General features: G+C 53.6%; 1 protein-coding gene across 6 annotated transcripts in view; it reads right to left on the reverse strand.

Annotated features, from left to right (window-relative positions):
* The window catches only part of ARHGEF10 (Rho guanine nucleotide exchange factor 10), a 106,836-nt gene that overhangs the window by 31,488 nt on the left and 48,499 nt on the right, over positions 1 to 26,849 (reverse strand). For 5 of the 6 annotated variants that reach the window (XM_032413742.1, XM_032413739.1, XM_032413741.1 and 2 more), the window contains 9 exons: positions 24,845 to 24,959; positions 21,283 to 21,389; positions 18,393 to 18,470; positions 17,961 to 18,140; positions 16,271 to 16,387; positions 14,311 to 14,403; positions 10,883 to 11,053; positions 9,156 to 9,301; positions 5,999 to 6,174 (listed from right to left, as the gene is read on the reverse strand). In XM_032413742.1, the coding sequence (XP_032269633.1) occupies positions 5,999 to 6,174; positions 9,156 to 9,301; positions 10,883 to 11,053; positions 14,311 to 14,403; positions 16,271 to 16,387; positions 17,961 to 18,140; positions 18,393 to 18,470; positions 21,283 to 21,389; positions 24,845 to 24,959 (1,183 nt within the window). The remainder of the gene's footprint in view (positions 1 to 5,998; positions 6,175 to 9,155; positions 9,302 to 10,882; positions 11,054 to 14,310; positions 14,404 to 16,270; positions 16,388 to 17,960; positions 18,141 to 18,392; positions 18,471 to 21,282; positions 21,390 to 24,844; positions 24,960 to 26,849) is intronic. The other variant, XM_032413740.1, reaches the window with a different exon arrangement.

Here is a 26,849-nt window from a genome sequence, read left to right on the forward strand (position 1 = left end):
TCCTCCTCCCCCTGCCCTCCCCCTGCCCCAGCCTCTCCCTCCTGGACACTCCTTCTCAGAATTCAAGGATGCCGAGGTCTCTGCCAGCTCATGTGTAACAATGATGTGATCCCCTCCTTGTCCCCGACCCCTGGTACCCACGGCCAGAGCCCCCACTTTGCAGCCGGACTGCAGAAGGAGGTCTGGCACTTTGAGAAGACTTGAGCAGAGAGCGGACACACTCTGCAGATGCTCTGGGCTGGGAGGGACGCCGATCCAGAGCAGATGGTCTGGCTGGCCTTCTCTTCTCTGTACAGAGTTGCTGGGGGCAAGCAGGGGGCAACTTTGCTCCCTGGAGCTGCACGCTGCCCGGGAAAGGGCAGGACGCCACCAGGGTGGTCTCACCCTATTCCCACGGCGGTTTCGGCTGCACAGCGTGCAGTCTGCGGCTGCTCCATGAGAAGCAGATGCTGGTCCCACGGCCACGCAAGCCAAGGCCTGCCCTGCACTGGTAAGAGCGCGCCGCGCCCGAGCACAGAGAAGTACAGCCAGGCTGACTCTCACCATCATCTTCAAGGACTAACTAACGGGACAGCAACGGGCCTGATCCCCACAGGACCACAGTACCTGCCCCGCACACCACGCGCTCCCCTCGGAAACACGCTCAGCCTGCACACCGTTCTCGGGGTGTCGGAAGGCCTTCTGGGACATGCCGAAAAGAGGCGATGGCGGGTCTCTTCCAGCGGAGGCTCCTGCGGGGTGGGGACCCCCTCCCTCCCCAGCTCTGGCAGCACCGTCCCCTGAAAACTGGGAGAGCTCCAGGGTCTACCATCGAATGGAACTGATCTCTACGGATCCTGCACGAGTCAGCTTATCTCTGGCAACAGGGAAATGTATTTTCTGGTAAACCCACCAGACAAGGGGGGAGCACAGTGATGGTAGGAGCATAGGCAACTCTACCAGGTGCATCACGTAAACCCACCGCACTGCGGGGACTTTCCCTCCCCAACCCCAGCCCCAACTCACAAAATCGGCGAAAACTGTTCAATCACCCCAGAAAAAAGCACAGAATTTGGCAAAGTAATTCAGAAGTTCTGGAAGCTGAAACCAACCCACGGCCCCAGAGGACCCCTGGACGAATCTGTGGGCACCAGCCTGCAGGCCCCTGCACAGAGAGCAAAGCTCAATGCCAATAAAATGTCACAGCTCCAGGAGAGGGACGCGGCAAAGCAGATGCACACTCTGCCCGGGCTCCTCTGGGGTGGCGCCTCCTGTGGGCGGCTCCCACGGGGCCGAGGATGGCGGCCACGCGGGCTCCTGCAGCCTGGTTGCTAGGGCAGCAACACCCACACTCTGTCTTCAACGCTGAACCACAGACCGAATTTTCCAACGCTGATCTCAGAGCTCAGTCGCTCACACAGCAGGAAAGTCACGTGGCTACGGGCGGAGCAAAGAATTCCTATTTAGCGTCTCAAAATAATTGATGGATGACAAATGCAAGAGAATCAGAAGGAACAAAAGCACTGTGGGTGAGTCTGAAGCCCTTCTCTAAAAACTCGGAGACCGCAGAGACAGCCCGGCTGACTGACTCATGGAGGGGACAGTTTTATCTGCATGAGCAGCGCACGACTCGCTGGCTGCAGGCTGGTGGGAAGGAGATCAATATTATGGATGGGAGGCACACAGAGCAGCTCATTGTCTGGCCCCAACAACAGATGGGCCCTCATTGCTGGTGCGTGAGGATGAGCAGGACAGTCCTTCCCCAGTGCTGAACACGCCGGCGAACGGACTGGTCCCTGTTTCCCTGACCGGAAGCCTGAAAACGCCCCACGGAATCTGGCTTGAGTTCAGTCTTCCAACACACACAGAATGAGCACATTTTAATTTGTTAAAAAAAATTTTTTTTAATCTGGAAGGCATTTAAAAGGCCATGGACTCCACACCCATTGTTTCAGAGCTTACAGCTAAAACTCGGATCCCCTCTACGGACAGGGAGACCAAGACACAGGGGTCCGCGCAGCTCAGGTGCACCACTAAGCCAGGAACGAAGCAAATACCCGCTCCCACAGAGGTCCGGGTGCTGGGGACCCCCCGACCTGCAGACTCAACCCGCTGGCCTCCCCGCTCTCAGCAGCGTCTGTCCACTCGGCGCTGCCCAGGTAATGGCCACCGTACACTCAGAAAGAGCGAACCGTATTGTATGGGAATATAGCAGGGAGCCCTGCCATAAAAACTCTTCAACAAGTAACACGTCCGACACGGAGCTGAGATTAGTGGGTGACAGATTCAGGAAACAGGAACACGAGGATGGGTCCAACAACAGACTGGTGCTCTGCAAAGCGCCCCTCCCAGGACTCCGGGGCTGAGAACACGGCTTCCTGGAGGCCTTCCCTTCTGGAAAGCTGTGTCCGGACAATTCCCAATCCAACCCTTTTATGGTCACAATCTGTTAACGAGGGAGGACCCCTCCACACATGAACAGCACATTAATTCTCTCTCCTGGAGAAAACAGCATTACCTACACCTGACCAATCACCTTCATCCTGCTCTTCGTTATTCCAAGAAACAGGCAGTTTATGGAGTAATCAGCAATTCTGTGTTCCCGCTCCAACCCTACACTTATGTTGTCCCGGTGTCCAAGCACGCGTGTAACTGAAGCCGTAAGAGGAAGAGGATCTGCCAAGCTGCGTCTCAGGTTCTGGGGTCCGCACGGCACCACCCTGCCAGGTCCAAGAGCCCTTCCTCCAGACGAAGCAATCCCACCAGCTGGAGAGCCAGCACAAGCATTTCACTAGGTCTTACACAATCACAGGATAACCTGGAAGCCTCTTCCAGTTCATATTTCTGTGGACAGAACTGGACCCTGCGAACAGACAGTTGTCGGTCCTCCGGATTCCAGAGGGACTGCCACAGGCAGGGAAGGTTCCAGTCACAAAAACTCTTGACTCCCTGGACACACAAACTCCTTACTGTGCTCCTGGCAGGTGTCAGATGCACATCAGCTGAAGGAATCAATCAACCAACTGATGCACGTCCTCCCACCCTCTATCTACTGAAATCCTACTCCTTCTTTAAAACCTAGCTTAAGAGGCATCTCTCTGAGAAACTTATCCTTTTTTGATCTCCCAAAATATTTTGCGCCCTCGTTTCTGTTAAGGAATGTATCACAGTGTGTCACACCCGTGTTCTTGCATCCGTCTCCTTGGGCTTCCAAAGGCACCATCTACCCCTTACTCAGTTGGGGGTTACCAGGACATGGCACTCGGTTTAGAACAGGCCTTCGATAAACAGGCAGGTAGAAAGACACAGTTTAATTAAAAATTTAACAGTGGTTGGTGATTCCATTTTTCTTTTCATTCGCTCAACAAATACTCATTGGGCACCCACTGCAGGCCCAGTCACAGAGCCGGAAGGGAAACAATGAGGGGTTAACGAATTGTAGAGGAAGTCCCCCACACACTCATCAGTTACCAGTACCCTGGCTTCTTAAAATAAAGGCACTGTAGTAACAGACCATTCTGAAAGAGGGCGCACGCCACCACTAAGGGCCGCAGCGCATGAAGTGACATGGATTCCGCCCGCCCACAAAATGGAGCAGAACGAATGTCTACGGATGGCAGACAGGTCTGTCAATTAAATTCTCTCTTTAGGACAGTGTGCAAAAAAGATTCTCCCCGAACAATTGCTTTCACCAAGGTTACGTGTGTGCTTGTTCAAAGGGACGTGAAAAGGTCACAGCAAGTCTGCAGAACACAATTGTGTATGTTTCCAAGTATTTTCCAAAGTCTCTTGAACTTTGGATACATCAACAAACTTCTCTTTAAATTGAAGAATGAAGAAAACCGGATACTCTCCAAAGTGCCACAGTTTATTCTCACGGACAATGACAACCACGTACCTGCCGTCACGGATAGAAGCTTGTAGGAATGCTTACGGCGCCTGTGTCCTTTCTTCCATGGACAGTAGACCCTTGAACAACTTGGCTTTAACCTGTGCGGGTCCACTTCTACACAAGTTTCTTTGATAAATACAGGGCAGTCCCGTAAATGTGTTTTCTCTTATCATTTTCTTAATGACGTTTTGTGTCCTCTCGCTTCCTTTATTGTTGGAACACGGTATAGGATTCATATAACATACAAAGTGTGTGCTAGCCAACTGTTGATGTTATTGGTAGGCCTTCCAGTCAACAGCAGGTTTTTAATAGTTAAGATTTTGGAGAGTCAAAGTATGTATGAGGATTTTCAACGTACAGGGGGTTGGTGCCCCTAACCCCCGTGTTCTTTAAGGGTTGACTGTATTTTAAAAATTGAGTCTTCCTCCTATTTGCTTTTTAATATTGCTAACCGATTCCAATCTTATTCTAAGTTAGCTCAACAGAGTCATAAATAAAAAGATGAGTAAGAAAATGTAGTGCTGCCTTAATATGCAGTATCTGTTCTACAGGTCAAAGCTGTCCCTGATGACTTGGGCGCAAGCACGCAATCTTAATTACAAATACCTTTTAACACTGCTACCATTATAAACACACAAAGGCATGATTTTGTTCGTAAAACCAAGACACACGTTGGATTTGCAACCAATACTGACAAGCAATTTAAATGGGCTTTTACAAACTTTTAACAAATGACATACCCAAGTTGAACTTGAGTAAGATCTTACCAACATGCATCAGTTTGGAAGAACCCTCCCCTTCCCTCCCCACATCACTCCTCGGTATATCCCTGCTGTGGAAAACCTGTGACACAGTCTGGCATTTTGATTACTCGCTGAGACTGTTTGCAATTCCTTTAAGAAAGACTTAGCAGTTAGTGATTCAGGACTGTAGGACCTGTAATACCGTGCTTGAGGACATGGTCTACCAGGCCGATTACCCAACCAAGTGACCGACTATTAACGTCACATAAACAAGAACAACGGGAGACCTCACAGCAAATTAGACCTAATGCTCATCGGGCCCTGTTCCTGTGAGTCCAAGCGAACGTGCATATGCAGCCAGAAAAGTTACAGGGTTTAAAGGCACCTTCTTCTGAACATGTCAGAAGCAAAATAATCTGAAAGGTTGTCCAATATATTTACATCACAAATATTCAATATAAAGGCTCATTCCATGTATGAAAAGATTTACTGCAAGTCCCCATTCACTCCATTTGGTGTGTTCCACAACTGGGGCAGAGGCTGGTGAGTAAGTGAAACTAGCCAGGCTTTATTTGGATTAAAAAAGAGAAATGGAAGGGCGCCTGGGTGGCTCAGTCGTTAAGCGTCTGCCTTCGGCTCAGGTCATGGTCCCAGGGTCCTGGGATCAAGCCCCGCATCGGGCTTCCTGCTCAGCGGGAAGCCTGCTTCTCCTTCTCCCACTCCCCCTGCTTGTGTTCCCTGTCTCGCTCTCCCTCTCTGTCAAATAAATAAATAAAATCTTTAAAAAAAAAAAAAAAAGAAAAATGGAAGGAGAAAGTCATGAATACTACACTACGTTCAAAATCTACAGTCCGAAGCCCATAAATATTACCCAGCTGTTGAAGCATTGCCGAAGTATCAGGACACCCTTGGCTCATCCTGGCTCGCCCCTCCCTGGGGAGCCTGGGGGAGGGGAGAGAGGAGGGGCTGCACAAGGTGGGGCACAGCAGAGCAGAGCCTACCACCGAGGTCCACACGCTAGAGGACTTCCATGCACGCTCAGGAGACAGGAGACAGAGCCCTTACTGGGGGAGGGCTCTGAACTGGGAAACGCAGAAGAGAAATCAGACCTGGGGAGACTGAACGCATCCTACATGGCGGGGTTTTCTGTAAACCCAAAGGATGCACACCAGTGGGGACAAGCTCAAAGATGAGGGTCCAGTGGGCTTATCTGTCTACATTTATCAGCCAACATAAAATACAGGCTCCAAAGATGGTATCGTTCAACAGCCTGACCATCTCCGTGGATCCTTGGATGCTGCGGAGGCCGAGGAAACAGGGCCTATTCGGTTGGCGCTGACGCCGGCCCCAAGAGGCGCACGCACGTTAGTAAAGTGTCACTTACTTGGCTTAGCGTTGGCGACCACCGCCAGGCTCTCGGGTGGGTGCACAGGGGGACACCTGTTTTCTCCAGCACCATCGTTATTGCCATACTCTACTACTTCCACGTGTCCAAGAGGAACGCTCCACTTTAATAAATACCTTTGGCTGGCGGACATTAGCGTGTTGCTGTCCGAGGTGCTGAAAGGAGGAGACATCGGGATGTTATGATTCATTACAGGTGTCAGGATACTTTTCATCCCTTAGATATTCAAGTGAGAAACACATCCTGCTTCTGCCTTTCTTACACACAGTTACCATTTGGTTCTGTAAAGTGGCCTCCCAGTGGATGGTAGGAACTCTTCACTGCCTAATCTTGGAAGACGGGAGAACATGGGATGCTTATCTCCCAGAAAACTCTCATGTTCCCATAAAAGCTTAAAAGGAACATGCTGGAGGCTCCCTGATGGATACTTGAGCCAAGATGCTCATGCGTTCTGGCAAATACTGTTAACAGGAAAATTTCCTATGTGCAGAGATATTCTCTGTTCATTTCGTATCAAAGTTCCTTTTTAACTCTCAGTTACAGTGTAACTATTTTAATAAAATTAAATCTTGTCATTATGCTCCATGATTAAATGAAAAAATCCCATGACCTATGTAGATTTTTTTCTCCTTTTACCATAAAATGGAGCATACATGAAGAGAAACACACAAAGCATGGCTGTTCAGATAGGCGGAAAATGCTAGAGCAGACACCTCCTTGAGCAGCACCCAGTCAAGGCTACAAGGCTACCAGCAGCCTGAGGCCCTCCATGTGCCAGGAACCCGCCCCCCTGCCCCCCCCGGCAAGACAATCACTGTTCCTTACTCTGATGATTATCACAGTTTGCTTTCTTCAAGATATACATATTTTTTCCAATCAAAATGTACACAGGAATAACCAAAATGCCGGAGACTATACTTTAAACCGAAATACTTGGCGTGTTGGAAGCCAACTGGTACCCAAGCGCTCCGACTTCCCTCTGATGTTAGAGGGCTTTACTTTTCAATGCCTAGTCTGCGTGGGAAGGGGAAGGAGGAGAAGGCAGAACTCAGACACTGAGTAAGAAAGATTGCGTGTTCTGTGAGTTAGGCGTGCTCTCTACATAAAAAGAGAAGCCCATGAACCTGGCCCCAATTTCTACTCCTCCTGTTGTAATCTAAAATCCTCACTCCCACAGAGGTTTGGGGGACCTTGCTGTTCTGATAACCCTTGGGGCCATTTGAACATCTCAGCCTGACCAAAGTGGGTCATCCCTTCACTGCCTCCTGGGGGTGTCGCTGAGAACACGTCAGTGGGAACTGAACTATCTCCCTTTCCTCACTTTGTAGAAGGTCATCCGAACCTGGGATCCCTGCCACAGCCCGGGTGTTATTTTAAGGAACAGCCCTGGTAGTGAACACAGATAAATCCACTTTTAAGTGTTCATCCACTTCTTGTTCATCTTGGAAGTGTATTTGTCAGCTTGAGGTTTTTAAAACGACATAAAATTTCAAAAGACCCAAACTGACTGAGGAGCATTTGGGGCGCCTGGGGGGTGGCTCAGTCGCTTAATCGTCTAACTCTTGATTTTGGCTCAGGTCATGATATCGGGGTCGTGAGATCGAGCCCCACATGAGGCTCCGTGCTGAGCGCGGAGTCTCCTTGAGATTCTCTCTCTCCCTCTGCCCCTCCCCCACTCATGCTCTCTCCTCTCTAATAAATAGAATCTTTAAAAAAACTGGCATATTTTGCAGACTTATTCTGTAGCTGCCTCAGAGCAGGTGAGGACGAGGAGGAACCATAATAAAAACAGACAGTTACCAGGCAGCACCGTGCCGGGCGCGGAGCTGAAGGGCCTGACAGTGGTCCCTGACCGGACCCGCCAAGGAGTCCCAGGGATGGCTGGCTTCCCCACCACTACTCTGCAGAGCGTGGGCGTGAGGCTCGGCGAGATGGGGTGATTCCCCGGAGCCCTGAGGAGGCTGCAACCCGGGCTGCACGGCGTGAGCCCCTGGATGCCCAGCCCCCGCCCCGGCCTCCCTGCTGGGGCTCCTCAGCACCACAGGGCGGCCGCCACGGGAGGACCACAGGCACACATGCTGGCTCCCACCCGGTGATGTGCTCACGAAGGCCTAACACCCAGCTCCTGCTGGGAGAGGGAGCCCTGCCTGTCTCACGGGCCAGTCTCTGTGCTGTCAACACCCGGAGTGGACGAGTTCGAGCTGCCAGTGGTTTGGCAACTGCATCCCAAACTCCTGAGAGTTTAACAACGGAGCCTCTCAAGCCATGATGAGCTGCTCAGGACACCACGCCAGTGTGCGCTACTTGATAAAGCACCCAGGGCACTCAGCTCAAAACATTCACGTCTGCCTCAGTTCCCTTACCATCCCTCTCTACCTGAAGACACTAACTTCTCAGATATCGTCAACCAGCTACAACATTCTAGGTGTTAGGGAGCAGTCCTGATGGTAAATGACTTTAAGGATAAGAAATGATGAAGTGGTATGTACTCATTTTCTTGGTTCACAGTGAATATAAACGCCACCGATATAATCATACAAGAAAAACGCTTACCAAAAATGTCTCCACCGGGAGGCAGCTAAAGAGAAAGGATCTGAACAATGATCACAACAAGACTGTAGAGTGATTTAGGAGGGAAATAAAAGAAACACAATGCAGTTTCTGGTTCCAACATTGGCCTTACATTTAAAGAAAAATATACCATTCATCCCGAATTTCCTCCAGCAGTGACCTTGTGACTTAACACTGGACCCGTTTAAAAATACACTTGTCTAAGGGCGCCTGGGTGGCTCAGTGGGTTAAGCGTCTGCCTTCAGCTCAGGGCATATCTCGGGGTCCCGGGATGGAGGCCCGCATCGGGCTCCCTGCTCAGCGGGAAGCCTGCTTCTTCCCCCACCCCGCTGCCCCTGCTTGTGTTCTCTTTCAAATAAATAAAATCGTTTTAAAAAAATTAAAAAATAAAATAAAAATACGCCTGTTTAGGTCCTGGTTCCCCTTCATCACAGGACGAGGTGATGAAGTTCTGTGCACATATCAGGGCAGCTTAAATGGGAGCATTAGCGGAGCCGTGCACTCATCTGGGACGCGGCACGCTCCTGGGCGCAGAGCCGATCCCGCGACCTAGGCGCATGCTCACCGTGTACTGACCGTGGCGCACATTAACACATCGCTCAGCATGAAGATGCGGCGCTCCTTGGTTTTAATGATCTCCCCTCTGTCGTTGTAAACGGTTTCTATCATATCGTCGGATCGCACGAGGTACCGATTCCCACTGCTGAGAAGCTGAACATTCAAAGTCACACTTGACATGCTTCCCGCAATCAAGTTCATCAAAAGAAGAAAAAGGGTGAGCGAAAGTCTTGCAAAATACAGGAGCATAAAGCGTCAAAACTTTGCAGATTTTCCCCTTTACAGATAATTCATGCACTTCCAATCGTACTTTATGTGTATACTACGTAGAATTCTGAGAGTGGCTTTTTTTTTAACTACATAGTTTCATGGACAGTGTTTGGAGCTATTCTAAACGGTGAAAGGAGTCTAACCCAGCCCTTGTAAACACAATTCCTCCAGCTAAGAGATACTGACTCAGCAAAGGAGGGCTCATTTGTTTTCACCTGTCAGTCATATTCCTTCTCTTTAAATGACTTGCCCCACTATAAGCTCCATTCCTTACAGACTCTCATCCACAGCCGGCCAACCATTGTTATTTATAACTCTATGCCGACCAGAATGTTTTATGTAAGTGCAATAGCTACTCGGGGATTTTCGTTTTCCAAAGGATAGCATAATTAAGAAAACATCTTAGCTTCTTGTGATACGCCATAGTTCATTTCACTGAGCCAAACACAGTACCCTTGGTCCTTTGCAGAGATGCTTTGTACTCATTAGTATGATGAGAAGTCATATAGAAGTCAGACTTATAACAATTCAGCCCAAAGGAACATGGGGAATTCATGTTCAGATGGTCTGAACACCCAGATGGTGTTCTGATCCTTTATCTGCAGTAGCCAAGCTGTCAACCTATTCTTGACATGCTCACGGGGATGATGAGGCTGCGTGCACAGGTTCGGGATTGCTAGCAAGGGACACACACCACTTCCTCCTCGGCCTTACTCTGTCCCCACAGATTTGCAAGCACTGTTAGCACAGGCAAGCAGGATCCTAAACAACATAACCATCACTTAATGCAATTTTCAGCTCATAGAAATTCCTATATAAATCATTTAGAAGATCAGGAAAAACCTGTTCCTCAAAATGTATTAAAGTTCTTATAGTTAAGCCACTGACTGTCACTATCTGGTAGGAAATCACCCCTACAGACAGAAATGAAAGTGATTTTAGCAATGATAAATACGATATGGAATTATTTAACACCGCTCCTATCAATGAACCTCTTCTCGTGGACCAGGGCTGTAAGTAAGTATGGTGAAGTCTACATAAAATCAGCTTGCTGTTGCACGAAGAGGACTTGTCAATATAAAGCAGAAATACAGCCTAGGAACTGCTTTCATGCCATATTTTCCTCACGTTTCCATGATAAACACAGCTTAGTCCATGCAAAGACAGGTGCAGATAAGAACATATGTAACACCCTCTGCTTTGATTACGACCATCTAAGAGAAAACACCGCATTTTGGCAGTAAGATTCAGACCGTGTGAGGGTCTTGTGACTGTGGGAGCCCCTTCCCCGAGAAAACGCGCCCGGACCCGCTCGATGCTCTCCATCGACTTCCGAGGCAGGGCCCTGGGCCGCGGCGTCACTGCAAAGCTTCCAGAAGATTAGTAGCAAGTGGTGGGAAGAATGGCGGCTTGTTAGTACAAAGCAAACTGAATCCCAGCACAGACTGAGAAGCCTCGGTCAACCTTGTTCAGGTATCTCTCGTTAATGGCTTTGGCGACGTGCTTGATCTCGCAGCGCTGGTCGGCGTCTCTCTTTCTCTCATTCAGCTTCTCCGCTAAGGTTTCCAGCTCTGTCAGCGCCATCTGAAGGGGCAGCCGGTCAGGGTGGCCTTTGGATGTATTCTTCAGCATGTCCTGGGGGAGAAAGATGGTGAAAAGGAGACGTGTGACTGCTGGTTCCAAGGGCGCAGGTGGATGCCCACGCACGCTCCCAGCCAGGAGCCGCGACGTCTGACGGCCGCATCAGCTACTTCTGGGGGAGGACAGAATAAGCACCGGGGAGAGAGTAATAAGCCAAGTGACTCACGATTTGGATACACACTGGAACAGCTCCTTTTGCAAAAACAAAATGAACTCATTAAATGGCTTTGCTAATGGGAAAAAAACAGCAATTCCCAATAAAGGGCACTGTACATACGAACGTGCCACATGTGAGAAACATCCCGCTCTCTGTAGCTACGGGGTAACTCCGGCCTGTCTCTCTCAACCCGAGTCGGACCAGCGGGCCCAGGCCCCAAAGGTCGGCTTCCAGACGCGAAGTGGGTGGCATTACTCCCGTGCCTCCACCCCGCCCCTGCTGCAAGGGGGCCACGCACCCTCCCGTCCGCGTCCGCAGGGTCACCAAGGGAAGCAGAGGTTGCACGGAGGACGAGGGAGCGACAGTCTGGTGACCGATAAAACGGCGCCACGTGCGTCCATTGCGGGAGTCGGTGTTCAGGAGCAACATCTAAGTGACAGTCCCGAGGGGGTCACCTCGCTTTTCCACCAGACCCTTAGTGTGTCTCAGCTGGCTCACGCAGACCACACCAACTTCTGCTGACGGAGTCAGACGCGGGCAGAAGCACCCTTCTCGCCCGGCCCCCCAGAGCTGACGCCCGCTCAGCTGGCGCGGGAATGCCACCAGGCCCTCAGCCTGTGACCCGCTTTTCGTCTGAAGAAACACAACCCTCCAGAAGCGATGACATATTTCCAGTCTGAACGGACCGTGTATACTGTGCCGTACGCCCGTGTCCCTACGAGTCACTTCAAACCCTATCAAGGCCACGAAGTCATGTCACGACGATTCTGGCTCCAAAGTCACGAGCTGGCGGACCCAGCCTGGGACCTGAGCGCGACCAGGACGAGCACCACAGCAGCGGAGCTGTGGAAGGGGGCAGGGGGTCCTCCAGATGCCGGGAGAGAACCGAGTAAGGAAAAAGGGACGTCTGTCGTTCTGTCCAGTCTGAGAGTCATGTTGGTCCAACACGGGACAGAGAACGACAGCAGGATACAGTGAGACAGAGAGGCCTACGGGACCACGTGTCCCAAACCAGCAGGCCCGGAAAAGCCGGGGCCACGCAGCTTTACCCTGGATCAGGGAAGGCTGTGAGGTCCCAGCACCACCAGTAACAGGGCCCAGGAGAGCTGGGATCAGTGCAGAGAGGGAGAGCAGGTGCCTGATGGGCCAAAGGAAGGGGAAGGAAGCACGCCGGGCCCCATGCCATCCCTCCCCGCGTGCGCAGAGCAGGACTCGGGAGGAGGGAACACGCCTGCCCCGTCTTCCAGCCCGGCCACCAGCCCCCGCGTCCCCCTCAGGCAACAGCTCCCAGAGCATCTTTACTGGGAGCAGGCTCCCTGGACGACCCACGCAATTCTGTCAGCCACACAGAGTGCACACTCTGAGTCCAACCGTGCATTTTCCTAAGTGCCCCGGACGCGCCCTGAGCCGCCCCCTCGCCTGCCAGGGAAGCCGCTCACAGAAACCCGGGAGCTCTCCGGTGAGCCTCCTGGTGCCCAGGCAGACGGGGAGGGAGGAGGGAGCACTACACAGGGACTGACCTCACCGAGCCCACGGGCAGCCGGGTGCAAGAGCACGCCACACCTTCTTCCAGTGCAGTGCCCTCAGGCCGAACTCCGAGAAATGCCGCCCAGGACCACGTCCCTGCTCCCAGCCGGCGCGGGGCTCGTGCTTCTGTTCTCTTTCCCACGGCCTTCCCACCCTTTCTAAAAATATATATTTTGGGAAACACCTGGGCCAAAGGTTTGCCATGATTTATTAATGGCCAAAAGCTGACGAGCTAGATTGAAAACTACACCCAACTTTAATTAACCAAGAACAAAAAACTATTCATGAGCGAGGCGTGAAAACCCAGCAGGGTCGTGGGTGACCAGTGATAACCAGGCATTCACTAGCACGTCACCAAGCACAGTCTGCATGTGAGTTTGAACGTGCGCCACGTGGGTTATAAGGCGGTTATGTCTTTGCCCTTGGTCCCTGTGTCCCCACCTCGCTAAAGAGGAACTGTCTAATTGGTTCCCTACCGTCTTCCTTCCTCACCGAACTACCCACCTGGAGCCTCCCACATTTGAAGAGCTCAGTAAATACCGGACAACTGGAGGAATAAAACACATTTTCTGGATATTTTGATTTTAGGGGAAAGCAAACAGCTTCTGTTATTAACACTGTAACACAGACGCTGGAAACCAGAAACTGGGTCTAATACGTACATATGATAACCGGACACTCACTGGAAAAGGAACGTGGAAGAGGAAGAGAGAAAGCCTATGAGACGAGCCATGGAAGTAGCTGATACTAACAGTCTGACGTGTGTATGCTTTCGCCCTCGGTTTTGTGAGCACTTTACTTAGCAGGTACGCTTCTCACAGATTTGGACGGCCACAACAGCAACCACAACCTCAAGGGAAGGGGCCTCGGCAACGATGCCGAGTGCCGGTCCATTTCCAGGACGATGTCGCCATTCACCTTTGCTGCGTTTCCACATGCAAGCCACGCCGAGCCGCCTAGGAATCTGAGCCGGCGCGGACTGACCTCAGAAATGCCCCTTCAGACAGCCCACCATCCGCCTCTGTGCAGCGGGGCCCCCGGCTTTGGGGAGGACGAGGCCTGTACACAGACCGAGCGCCACATGGAATGCGTCACATCTGCCCTCAAAACCAGGTTTGTCGGAAACAACACACGCACCAATTTGAATACTCTTAGTTTTCAACCACTTGGGGTCCACGGGTGAGCCTCTCCACGCACCGTCTGCAGACCGCGCTCACGACAGGCACGGTTTGCCTGAATCGTGACTTGGGCTCCTGAGCCCCCCGTCCCCTCTGGCCACAGAGGGTGGATCGTTTTTCCACCAGACCCCAGACCCAGACCCTGACCTAGACCCCGCCCCAGAAGGGGGCAGATTCCTTTCTGTCCCAGGGAACCCGCGTCCGGCCCCCTCCGCCCCCGCAGGAGCTGGCTGGTGAGGGTCCGCGGCCGTGTCCACGCTCGGGGCCTGCACCCCCCGACTCTGCCCCCCCGTAACCGCTCGGGGAAGGAGGACACAGGAGGCCAGAGACAGAACCGGGAGCACAGACGCGGCTTCCAGGCAGATGCTGGGAAAGGTGTGCGTCCTTACCTGGAGCAGCAGAATGAACTGTGGGAACCTCTGTATGGGCTTCATCATCAGACTGTAGAGCGTGACGCGGTCGGGGCTGGACTCCTGGCACTGCTGTGGGGAGAAGCCCGGCTTACTCGCGCTTCGGGGCTGCGGGGGCCCCCACCTCGGTCCTCCCGCCACAACACAGACGCCTCGGCAGGCCCAGAGCCCACGCCCGTCTTCACTCAATGGACACAGTGCATGCAGATTTGCTGCAAAATCCTCCCCACACCTGGACTGCACCACACACATGCTTGCGCCTCTGAGTCCAGAGCGCGTTTGCATTCGATGCTTTACGGGCCACCTCTGACTGCCAGGCAGGGTTTGTCCATATACAAACGCATTTCAACCTTCTAGGGACTGAGCTAGTTTCTGAGATTCTACAACCACCTGAAAACTGCATTTACAAAAAAATAAAGAGGCGCCTGGGTGGCTCAGTTGTTAAGCATCTGCCTTCAGCTCAGGTCATGATCCCAGGGTCCTGGGATCGAGCCCCGCATCGGGCTCCCTGCTCAGCCAGGAGCCTGCTTCTCCCTCTGCCACTCCCCCTGCTTGTGCTGTCTCTCTCACTTACTCTCTCTCAAATAAATAAAATCTTTAAAAAAAAGAAGAAGAAAAATACCCCAGAACCCCAAATAGGAGTTGCCAGGGCCCTTAAAAGCAGCTGGTCCACGCACTGGGGCGAGTTCTCTGCGGTGGCCACGCCGTCCAGGCTTGGCTCTGGGGGTGAGGGCCTCGGGGTGAGGGGTGGGGGTGACCTGGGCCTGTGTCCTGTGTGAGCTGCCCCAGGAGCGGCTGTGGCAGAGGATGGCTGGTGCGAGGGCGGCTCTCCCACGTGGCAGGGGCTTCCTAGTCCCTCGACGCGCCTCCCTGAGCCGGGGAGGGACGCTCCAGTGGGCCGGACCACTGCACACCGGGGTGGGGTCTCCAGCTAAGGGAGCGGTGTGGTCGGATGGCAGGGCGAGGGCCCAGCCCCACCACCACCAAGGCCGCTCAGCCTCCTGGCACCAGTTCCCGGGCTAGGCCAGGATGACACACACCCTTGTCCCCAGGCCACCTGGCAGGAGGTCCCCTGACAGTGGGGCTGCGGCTGCCCCTCGGCTGACATCCCATGTACTGTCAGTGTCCGCCAAGACGGTTACAACCTCCTCCAAGGCAGGGAACGTCTGAATGTGCTTCCGTCCCCCAGGAGCCGTGCTGTGATATGGAAAGCCTGCCGAGCACCGAGACCCCTGAAGCTGAGGGCTGGTGACCAGGGAAGGGGTTGGGGGTGGGGAAGTCAGCCTCAGTGTAACCGGCCAGCGAGAACGTCACCTGAGTCCACTCGCTGCACGTAGCAGGAGCTTCGAGAATTTAAGTAACAGGGACAAACTCTGGCTCAAGGTTTTATGACAGGAACTGGGGCCGCGTGCACGTGAGGTCTGGGGCCGGCGGCTGGCCACGGTGACGGGCCGTGGCTAAATATCCCAGGTCAGCAACTCCACATCGTCAACGTCAGACGCACCTCACCTCCCACCAGAGCCCTCGGCCCATGGAGGGCTCGTCCTGCGGCAGTCAGCTTATTGCCGTGACTCGAATGGGGCCGGAGATCTCCACCCCAATCCCAAACGTTCTTTCTGTTGCCCCTAATGCCATGCTGAAGGACAGGAGGCCAAAGGCAGCTTCCTCTGGGATCGGACCTTACCTCTCGGCCTGCCCATCCATCCACCCCCTTCCAAGGATGTGCAAATAAAGGTTATTTTCAAAAAGCTCTACCACTCCTGAAAACTCATCTTCATTTCTAGCCCTGAGCCAACATGTCGGTACCAATATCTTTATGACAAATAACATGATATGTGTAGAGGCAAAGTGCGGTAAAATCTCACTACAAAGTATTTTGACATGGAACCTGTTATCAGAGAGTGTGAAAACCCAAAATGAAAAAAAAAGAAGTGCTTACCTTTAAAAACTCAAGAAAAGCAGGCTTTGTAGCACACGTTTTCTTGAGGATTGCCACCGCTGTGCTGAAATTATTCACGTACTCGCTATAGGCATCGAGCACCATGGATTTGGAAAACTGAAATAACAGAGAACAGTGAGAACTATCAGCAGTGCACAGAGCCCAGGGCCTCCCTCCGCCAGGACACGATAGAAGATCCGAAACCTGCCCTAAAAGTAAGCTCTCAGTCACTGCGATGTTTCCACAGGACAAACTTCATTACGACCCCATGTGGTTTTTTTTCTTCTTTAAGCAAACTTGTCAGGAATTGTTTAAACAGCGGGTCGATCTCACTTCGCTCACCCCGATGCGCTTGTCGGCATCCTTGTTCAGGTCCCTGGCGGTCTGGCCTTCAGCTAAGCGGTGTCCCTGACTACAGACACCCGTCTTTAGCTTCCGGCCAGTCCTCACTCTGTGGATTTCACCTCCGAAGGAGGACGCCATGCGGGCCCCTACAGCCTGCCTGGTGGGCCCTGAGCGTCCCCTGGAAATGCTCCGGGGGAGGAAGGAAACTGATTCCCTCCTGCTTCTCTGGCGGAGGGGCCACGCTGGTCCCTGTCCTGTTTCCCTAGAAACACCAAGAGGCCTCCCTCTGGTATTCTCCTAAGAGCCCACAAATTCTCAAGATAAACAGGCATATCCATGAGCAGGTATCTGATGTGACCGTCACTTACAGAAAAAATGCTTTCATCTCAACTATATATTGTGTAAGGTTTTTTCCCTTTTAAAAAAAAAATGTTGCCAAGGTCAATATTTCAAGAAGATAGAGTAATTGTAGACAGTGAACGCATAAAACAGCCAGAAAATGCAATTGCAAAGTAAATATGCAGTTTCCTCTTTGTTTTCCATAAAGATCCCCAAAAGGCATCATGCAAATATTTTAGTAAGAACTCCTGTTCCCGTGTTGTGTTCGAGGCATCCTGTAATTTATACACTTTCAAGCCCACACAATTCTATAGGGAAAAAGAAAAGGTTTTTCGTGTCATTATTACAGCATTCGCGTAAACGGCCACTTGAACCTTCAATCTGATACCCCTTTGCTCCCGTAAGCTCCCACGTCTAGACAGAATACTTCCTAAGCATAACACACATGGTTCATAAACGGACCACGGATGAAAGGGCTCAGAACGGCCGGATGCACACAGGAGGCTGCTGGTTTCCAGGGCGGGAAACGTGACTGCACGCCGCCGCGTCCTATGTCAGCAGAGGCCTCGAGACGGCGTCTGCACAACAGGGCCCGGGCCACAGAGTACGGCTGGAGGGGACACGGGGTTACTTTCCGCTGCCCCCAGACAGGGACAGGGAGCAGGGCGAGACCCACCTGCCCCGGGGGTGAGTGGGACAGAGCGGCACACCGTCCACAGAGCCCCGGCTCGCCACGAAAACCCTGCTCCCACTGCGCGGAGAGGCACAGGATGGAGCTGGTGGCATTCCAGATACACGCCCGGCGAGCTCCGGATGGTGTCCTGACCACGTGCACCTGAGCCCTCGCCTCGTGTGCGCTGAGCACAGCCCTGTGACCTCACGGTGGCCCCGGACAGCACCGAGGCCCGCTGACCCGGACACCCAGCGTGAGGTGTCCCCCCGAGCACGGAAACCAGGGCAAAGCACAGGCGAGCTCCATGGGGCGGCGGGGTCCGCCAGCAATTACCGAAGCCACGAAGACGTCCCCGATGGTTTCCACGGAATCCCAGTCGGCCACGCGGCTGGCCAGCGCAATCTGGAACATGCCGTGGCACTGCAGCAGCTCTTTGATTCGGTAGAACACCACCTTCAGCTTCCTCTCGCTCAGGATCTTTGGCTCCATCTCCAACAGCGGCTTCTCGTATTGCTAACGAAGACACGCGGGAAGACGGTACGGGCTCTTTAGAGGGCGCGCTGAAAACATACGGAGCAGCCCCTCACGTACGTCACGGTTCACGCAAACCCCACGACTCTTCACGTCCACACACAGACCCAACACTCAGCGTGTCCTGGGACTTCCGCCACTGTGACCACGTCATGGTTCGTGTGCACGCGTAAACCCGCGGGTGTGCAGAAGGCCTGTGAGGCCCGAGTCCCCCGCGACACGACGTTTCGGTACCTCCAGAATCCTCTTCAGAGCGTCCACGTAGTTCTTTTCGCTGTCGACCACTGAGCCCAGGATGTATCTTCTCACGACCTGTTGGCGGTTGGAAAACACAGCGTAAGCAAACTGCTGCAGAAAACAGAAATTTCACTTCTTGTGGATAAAGAACGTTCTTGTTCTGTTTCTTGGTCCTCAAAACAGGAGGCAAAGGAAACCTCCACAGGCCTCTAGGGGCTTCGAACGGTGCGTTAGCTAACGTTACAGGCACTAAACCTACTTTCCCTGTTGCCACGGTCACAAAACAGGTCAAACCTCAAATTACAAACCGTCAGGACAGCGAGACAAGTGACGTTACAGTAGGAACGTCAACAGCTGTGAGCTGAAGTAAGGGTATCTTCTGGGCCCTACGCTGCGTTATGGGATGTTTCACGTAGGACTAAAGCATGAGAAGAGCCATTCCAGCCTTGACTCAAAGAATGCTAGTAGCAGCACAGATCGAGTGAAATTATTATTGCCAAGTTGTAGAAGGAGAAACAGCTTTGAAAGGTGGAAGACCAGGGGCGCCTGGGTGGCTCAGTCGTTAAGCGTCTGCCTTCGGCTCAGGTCATGATCCCAGGGTCCTGGGATCGAGCCCCACATCGGGCTCCCCGCTCAGCAGGAAGCCTGCTTCTCCCACTCCCACTCCCCCTACTTGTGTTCCCTCTCTTGCTGTGTCTCTCTCTGGCAAATAAATAAATAAAATCTTAAAAAACAAAAAAAGAAAAAAAGAAAGGTGGAAGAGTAGACTTTTTTTGGCTCGAGAGCTTTTGACCAAGCGAAGACACACTCAGGAAGTTGGGGGGGGGGGGCAGCTTGTGGGTTAAGGCCAGCGAGCGGCTCCCGCCTCAAACACGCAGGTCAGTCAAGCACGGGGACGGGACTCTGGGCGCACAGTTCCTGTTAAAGGCCAGTGATGATGCTGGGCATTTCCATCAAGCCTACGCATAGTCTGGCAAGTTATTTTTGCCAATAAATGGAAAACGAGCACAAAATTACAGTAAGGCTGCCTCTAGACCACACACACCCCAGTCCCCCGCCCCCCCCCAGGCCTGCGAGGAGGAGGGGAGGCTCGCGACAGGAACCACAACGCCACCCAGCGGGTGGAGACGGCATTTTCCACAGTGCAGAACATTCCAGAGCTATGGAGTCTTACAAAACGTGACTGACAAGGGAGCGACTCTCTCCACAAAAAGGACCACTCAAATTCACAAAATTAAGATAAAAACCAGTGCTTCTAGGGCAGGTAAAGAGTACAGAAGGGTCTGGGGTTAAAAGAGGCCCCCGCGAGGCTGCCAGCCGCCTGGCCCCGTTCACAGTCAGGAGTCTGGGCACTGACCCCTCGCTCCACGAGGAAGGCTAGACCCCACAACCCAGTCACTCCCCAAACTAGCAGAGGGCCCATCTCCGCCACCGTTTTTCCCGAATTCAGATTCCAGATGCTGCAAGTCTTCTCAGGCAGAAGATCTGGGGTCAAACCCAGGAAATTACAGACATTTGTAACAGCCCTGAGAGGATTCTGAGAGGTCAGGTCCACGTCCTCTACACAGTTGTCCCCCACTACGTCACGGTGTCCCACCTGGGCTTGCTGGGAGGGAGGGCCCTGCTTCACCCGACACCACGTCCTCGGACAAGGGGACCCAAGTCCCAGTCACACTGTGTCCCCCCAGGAATGAGCACGGAGACCCCATTAGTGGTCAGAGCCCCGGGCCGCACAGGAGTGGGGCAGGAGGGACCCAGGTAGAGAGACCTCAAAGGGACATCAAGGGTGTTTTCGAGAACTCAAGGCCCTTTCTCCAACCGGGGCTGGAGAGCAGCGGGTGAACCACAGACCGGGACAGCCGGCACCGCGCCCCGCGGCGATCGCAGCCACACGTCCCCAGGGAGCACCGGACAGCACAGGGCATTTACGGTCCATCCACTGACTGACTTAGGATTTAGGATTTTAGGTTTGGGGATCAGAGACTTGGCTGAGGCGTCGGGCCCTAATGCGCCCAGGGCAGGGCGCCGCCCCCACCATCGGCCTCCTCGGAGCCGCGGCGTCCTCCCGTGGGACGTGCGCACGGACACGGAGGGATGTGCAAGCACTTAATGACACCCAGCGCGCTCATGCGGGCGGCGCACAGCGTGGGTGCCCACGGCGGCCCCACACGCCCGTCGCCACGTCCTCCTTCGCCCCCGACGTGCTCACAGATCAGCCACGGCCCACAGACACGCTTCCTCGTCCTGTCAGCCCTGCTGCGGGGGCTCCCCCTTCAACTCCCATGAAACCTGAGCTTCCTAGTTTGCAGACAACGATTAACGGCCCCTGGGCATCCTCCCAGCTCAGCTCTCTGTTCAGACTCTGACCTTAGCACTGTCACCACCTTGTTCTGAGCCACGCCGCTCTCCACACGTCTACCTAGCGCTGTGTGTCTCCAGGACGTGCGTCACGCTGACCCCACACAGAACTCTCCAGGGCCCCCCGAAAGCCCCAAACTCTGCTCCACGCTCTGGTCCTCAGGCTTTCTTTTCCTTTTACCCAAAGATCATCAAATGGACACCACCGCATTTTTTTCCCTCTGCTACCTCTTTCCAGAGGCTAAGAAATTCACTGATATCCTGCTGATTTCACCAGTTGCTGGAAATCTTTTACTCTGCATGTGCGGCACCGCGTACATGCTAGTGTCTCTAGGTAAAGTCGCCCTGCCAGTAAGAACCGGTATAAATCACACCCATACACGTCTCACACTTACTCGGGGGTGATACCCAAACACACGTGGGCCAGAGAGCCCGCGGCCACCGAGGCCACAGAGGGGCCGCGAGTGGGGGATGGCGGGGGCTCGGCCGGGGGGACACTGCCGCGCCAGGAAGCAGCCCCCCATCCTACCTGCTGCTGAGATAGACCTTCAGGCATCGGGGTGAGGACGGCTTCTGGATGTTTGCAGTCAACATCAATAAATAAATTCTGCTCCTCTTCAAGACAGGGTCTGTGATCTTAAAGAAAAGTCAGAATGCACTAGTTGGACCTTGAAACAATATATTCATAATATTACAGCGTGGGAAAAAAAAAAATCAACGCTTCGGGCAGACACTTTGATTTTCCGTGCCTATGTTCCACTGGGCCATGATTAAATTGAAATTTTAACAAGAAAACCCAAGAAAATATCCTTTCCACCAGAGGAACACAACGTCCATCGGTATCTGAAGTTTTCAAAACTTGGGACGTTTAATTTCAAAAGGCAGAGGTGTCCTTTCATATACCTGGTTGGTAAGTCAGAACTAAATACTTCAATTTCTTTTTTTTTTTTTTTTTTTTTTTAAGATTTTATTTTTTTTCTTGAGAGAGAGAATGAGATACAGAGAGTATGAGAGGGGGGAGGGTCAGAGGGAGGAGCAGACTCCCCGCTGAGCAGGGAGCCCGATGTGGGACTTGATCCCGGGACTCCGGGATCATGACCTGAGCCGAAGGCAGTCGCTTAACCAACTGAGCCACCCAGGCGCCCAATACTTCAATTTCTTAATCTATAAAATACCGCATTCAGAAACAAAGAAGGGCAGCTAAGAACACTCGCTCAGTAATCGACGAAAGCTAAGTGGAGACGCAGTGTTATTTCTTGATTTCTGTCTGCCTTGCTCCCTGGGAAAGCACAGCTACCATCAAATCAAAACATTTAGACCAAAACTCAATTTATCTTTAAAAACTTGGCTATAGCTAAATAATCCACAGAATGCTGGAAAACAGAAAAGCAAAGGGGTTTTTAGGTAACAGGAGCCCAGAGATGATCAAATTCCAATCTCCAAAAGCCTGGCTGCACAGAAACATTTGTGAGGAGCTTGTAAGAACCGACCAGTGTCTGCACACCCGTGAGAGCAGCCCAAATCCGGAGCGCCGACCACACCACGTGCTGCGAGAGCACGGAGCACCGGGGGCCCCCACGCACGGCCGGCGGGGTGCAGAGTGGCACAGACGTTCTGGAGGACAGTTTGGCGCTTTCTTAACAAAAGTAAACACACTCTTACCCTACAATCCAGCAATGACACTCCTTTGTATTTACCCAAAGGAGTTGAAAACTTATGTCCACATACAACCTGCAATGGATGTTTACAGCAGCTGGTTCACTGCTGCCAAAACCTGAAGCCACCAAGATGCCCCGCAGCAGGTGATGGACATACAAGCTGCGGTCCACCCAGACGTGGGATGGTGCTCAGCGCTACAAAGAAACAAGCCTTCAAGCCATGAACAGACGTGGGGGAGCCTTAAGGACATGTGACTAAGTGAAGGAAGCTGGTCTGAGAAGTCCACGCACGGTCGGACTCCAACTCTGACAATCTGGGGAAGCAAAACCACAGAGACAGTGACGAGATCAGAGGCTACCAGGGCTTGTGGCGGAGAGAGGAATGAGCAGGTGGAGCCCAGGGGACTTTTAGGGCCGTGAAGCTACACTGTGTGGTACTCTAACAGTGGGCACCTGTCACTGGACTTGTGTCCAAACCCACAGAATGCACCGCATTGAGAAGGAAACCGTGTAAATGTACACTGCGGACTCCGGATGATGATGTGTCCGCGTGGGTTCCTCAGCGGCGACAAATGCACCAAGATGGTGGGGATGCTAGGGTTGGGGAGGGGTGCATGGCGGGGGTGGGGATGCTAGGGTTGGGGAGGGGTGCATGGCGGGGGGATATGTGGAAAATCTCTGCACCTTCTGCTCCGTTCTGCTGTGAATCTAAAATTGATCTTAAATAACAGTCTTAAAAAGAGATAGAACAGAACCTTCTGGTATCCAGGGTCCCCCCCTCGGGTTTCACGGATCGGTCCCAGGGCTGCTGAGCCTGGGTACATGGGATTTGTTAAATGCTCCCACTTCATTCATGAGTACATCCAGGCTTAAGAACCACTAATTCAGTCCCATCTTCCCATTTTATATCTTGGGAAACTAAGGTCGTTGGGCTCAGGGAGGCACCTGACCAACTGCCGCACCCCTCTGGGGGTCCCCGTAGACCTCCTCCCTGCCCAGCTTGGGGCTCCCTGCCCATCCTGTGTGCTGGGTGCTGGCCTGCAGATTCCTGTTCAGGGTCTGGGGTGGGGCCCCAAATCCCAGCCTGGGCACCTGTCAGACCTGCCCGGACCCCCCGTGGAGGGGTTTGTCCTGGGGGTGCCCGGCACGCTGCCAGGAGCCCATCAGGGAACACACTGTATCAGAACGTCCCCACCCAGCCGTCTCCTTCCCGACTAACCCACTGGGGCTCCTGACAGCCTCTTCTGCATCTTGTTTCAAGACGCTGAAGATTTCACTAGGACCAGAATTCATACAAGACTCTAGTCCGTTTTAGCACCCATTACACACTGTCCTCCGAGACTGCTCCTTACGGAAGCGCGGTTTCACCTGCTTTCTGGGCACGGCTACCGGCAAATGCTACGTGCGCAGCAGCTCGTCTCTCAGAACACTTGTGCAAAGAACAAAGTCGAGTTCTTAAAGGAATCTGTCAGGGTCCCGGCGCCCACTCCAGGAAAGTACGCTCCCAGCCGCCGTGTAGGTAGCCAGCTGTCTTGTAATACCGCACCGGGTGAAGACATCTTCCCAGACGTCAGATAATCCTCAGTCCACAGCTTCTTGTCCACATGGAACACTCCAGACACAACCTCTCTCTCTGACGCAGATTCATCATTGAATCCCTCTGCCAAGAGCCTCAGGAAACCTGAAACTTCTGGAATGATCCCAGATCTTTCCTCACCAGCAAAAGGGTTCCTAAAATCCCTGCTTAGAACAAGCCCTCTTAGCCTGTGTCTTTCTGGGAAATACACATACATAAGAGAACCTACACTTCAGATCATCCATTATTATGCCTTATCAAGAATAAACGTGCTGGGGTGCCTGGGTGGCTCAGTCGGTTAAGCGTCAGGTCATGATCCCAGGGTCCTGGGATCGAGTCCCATGTCTGGGTCCCTGCTCGGTGGGGAGCCTGCTTCTCCCTCTCCCTCTGTCCCCACCCCCCCTTTCTCTTTCAAATGAATAAATAAAGCCTTAAAAAAAAAAGAAAAAGAATAAAGTTGCTGAGAATCCAAACTGACTGAGGTCGGATACCCAAGGGGATTTTGGGAGAGAGAGCAGAGAGTGAAGTCCCCAGGGCGGGGGTTCACGAAGGGCCGGTGTGCTGAGAGGAGACCAGAGAAAGAGAAGTGAAGTCTACCACCCATGAGAATTCACTCAACTTTCTGTTGCCCGTTGTGTGTGTGCGTGTCCATCCCTGAGCTACTGCACAGGTCCGAGCATGTCCTCAGCTGAGAGAGCACGCCCTCCCCCATCTGGGAGGGGAGACCCAGGTGGCCCAGCTAAGTCAAACCCCAGCGACGAGCACGGTGCTGAGGGGGGTCCTCGTGACGAGCCCACAGCTGCACTCCGCGCCACCAACATGCTGTGACAGACGGGTCTGCCAGCCGGGCCACGCACCTGGAGCCATGAAGGACCTGGTCCGAATGAGAGAGCGGCCTCTCTTCACGGCGGCCTTTGTCTTCTCGAGCCCGTCCTTCGTGCCCTCCTTGGCGGCCTTCATGAGCTTCTGCATCTGTAAGAAGAGCGGGAAACATGAGAAGTGACACCGTCGATAAAACTTCACTTGCTGCTTTTATTTGAAAAGAATACTGTCAAGTAGCTTGGTCTTAAAACATGCCCTCAAGTTGGCTTTGTGGCCGGGGGGGGGCTCACTTGCTTGTTGTGCCTGCGTGCGTGCGTGGGGGGGGGGGGGGGGCTTGGGCCACGTTTTGTGTGTTTAACAAAAAAGAAAGAAGGAAGGAAAGAAAGAAAAGCGCACTTGAACAACCAGCCCTTCCTCGACCTGGGGGAGGGGGGAGGGGAGGGTCTCCGCTGCGTGTAAGGTCAGTCTCCGTCGCTCCGGGGACGACTCACAGACACAGCGCTCTGCAGACCTGAGAGGCAGGGAATCGAGAGCACACACAGTTACGCGGCGGGCCCGGGTCACAGCGCGCACGCAGGGCACGGCATGACAGCCCCCCAGCTGCCTTCCTGAGCTCCCCGGGAGGCAAGTCCACAGCTTACAGGGGCGCCCACGGGCTGCTCGGGCCCCGCTGCGGGCTGTGGGGAGCCAGAACCACCTCCCACCAGAGTGCCCTGTAGGGGTTCTGGTTCCCTAAGCCCAGAGCCCAAGGACACACACACACACACCAGCCGTCGGGGCTCAGAGCCACAACGACCTGCTTTGGCTTCTTACCTCCCTATTCTCGAAAACTCTAAGGTCTGAGGTACTGGCCATTGGGCTCCAAGTGATTCTTTTAGAGAAACCCCCGATGGCCTCCTCCAGACAAACCAGCACCCAGTCCAAGGGACCCCGCACTGCCTGCCGCCCTGGTCCTCCTGCCGATTCCCTCCTGACACTGGACAGATTTCAACCCTGCCAGTGTGTCTCGGGGCCGGATCATCAGGGCCCGGGTACCTCCCGGGGCACACGCTGGTGTCAGACATGCACCGCGGCCCTGGCTGTCCCTGCGCGTCCTCTAGCCCCCCGAGCCTCCACCAGCTGCACCCAAACCACGTGCACGCTCGCTAGCTGGGACCCTGCTCCAACGTCCACGGGGCACGGCCACCGCAGCTCCTCTGAGTCCTGCGTCCCCTCCGCCCCTTCCTGGGGACGTGCCCTTCACCACACGCGCCACCTCCCCTGCCGGCCGCTGCTGGGGCCCCCACCCTGCACCCCCCGACTGCTTGCCTGCCTGCAAGACACCTCTGCGTCTTCTCCTGACCCAACAGCCTTCCCACACTTCATCTTCCTTACCCCACGCCGGACCTCTAAGCCTCAAGCTTCAGCCAGACCCTGGCCAGGGTCCCTCAGATGAGAATCAGAGAACTGCAAACAGACGACCAAAGGGGGCCAGCCTGCAAAGCGCCTGGTCCTCGAGCAGCGATGAACACCCAGGTCCTGGGGAGCTGCGGTGCCTGTCCCAGATCACGCAGCGGCCAGGAGACAGAGCCAGGGCTCCCGACCCGTCCTAGTGTCTGCTTCTTACCCGATGAAGGGGGCCTGCTTGGCCTGGCCCTAATTGCTTACCGTGTCTCACTGCTCCCTGCTTCCCAGCGCACGCTGCTCTCCCTGCCACACACCTGCTTCCAAACTCCTCCACCAAGCTGGCCTCCTTCACGCCTCCCGTGACCAATGACTGCGCTCACCGCTCTCTGCAAAATCGCGCCAGGCCCCAGACACTCCCGTGTGGCCTGCTGCCTTAGCTTCGTGCACGGGAGCCAGCCAGAGGCTGGGCTGAAGGAAGTGACGTGACCCCCCGAGTTTTGCTCCTGCCGTGGGAAGCCCAGGACACAAGGACACCCCGGAATCAAGCAGGTGACTGTAACGGAAGCGAACGTCTATCTTCAGTTAGACGCTATCTGACACATACAGACCAGTCACAGAACGTCGGAAGGACGAGAGACCTAACGGACGTGAGCG

Source organism: Phoca vitulina, unplaced genomic scaffold (genome assembly GCF_004348235.1).
Source record: "Phoca vitulina isolate PV1807 unplaced genomic scaffold, GSC_HSeal_1.0 scaffold15, whole genome shotgun sequence".
In the NCBI taxonomy this organism is placed as follows: domain Eukaryota; kingdom Metazoa; phylum Chordata; class Mammalia; order Carnivora; family Phocidae; genus Phoca; species Phoca vitulina.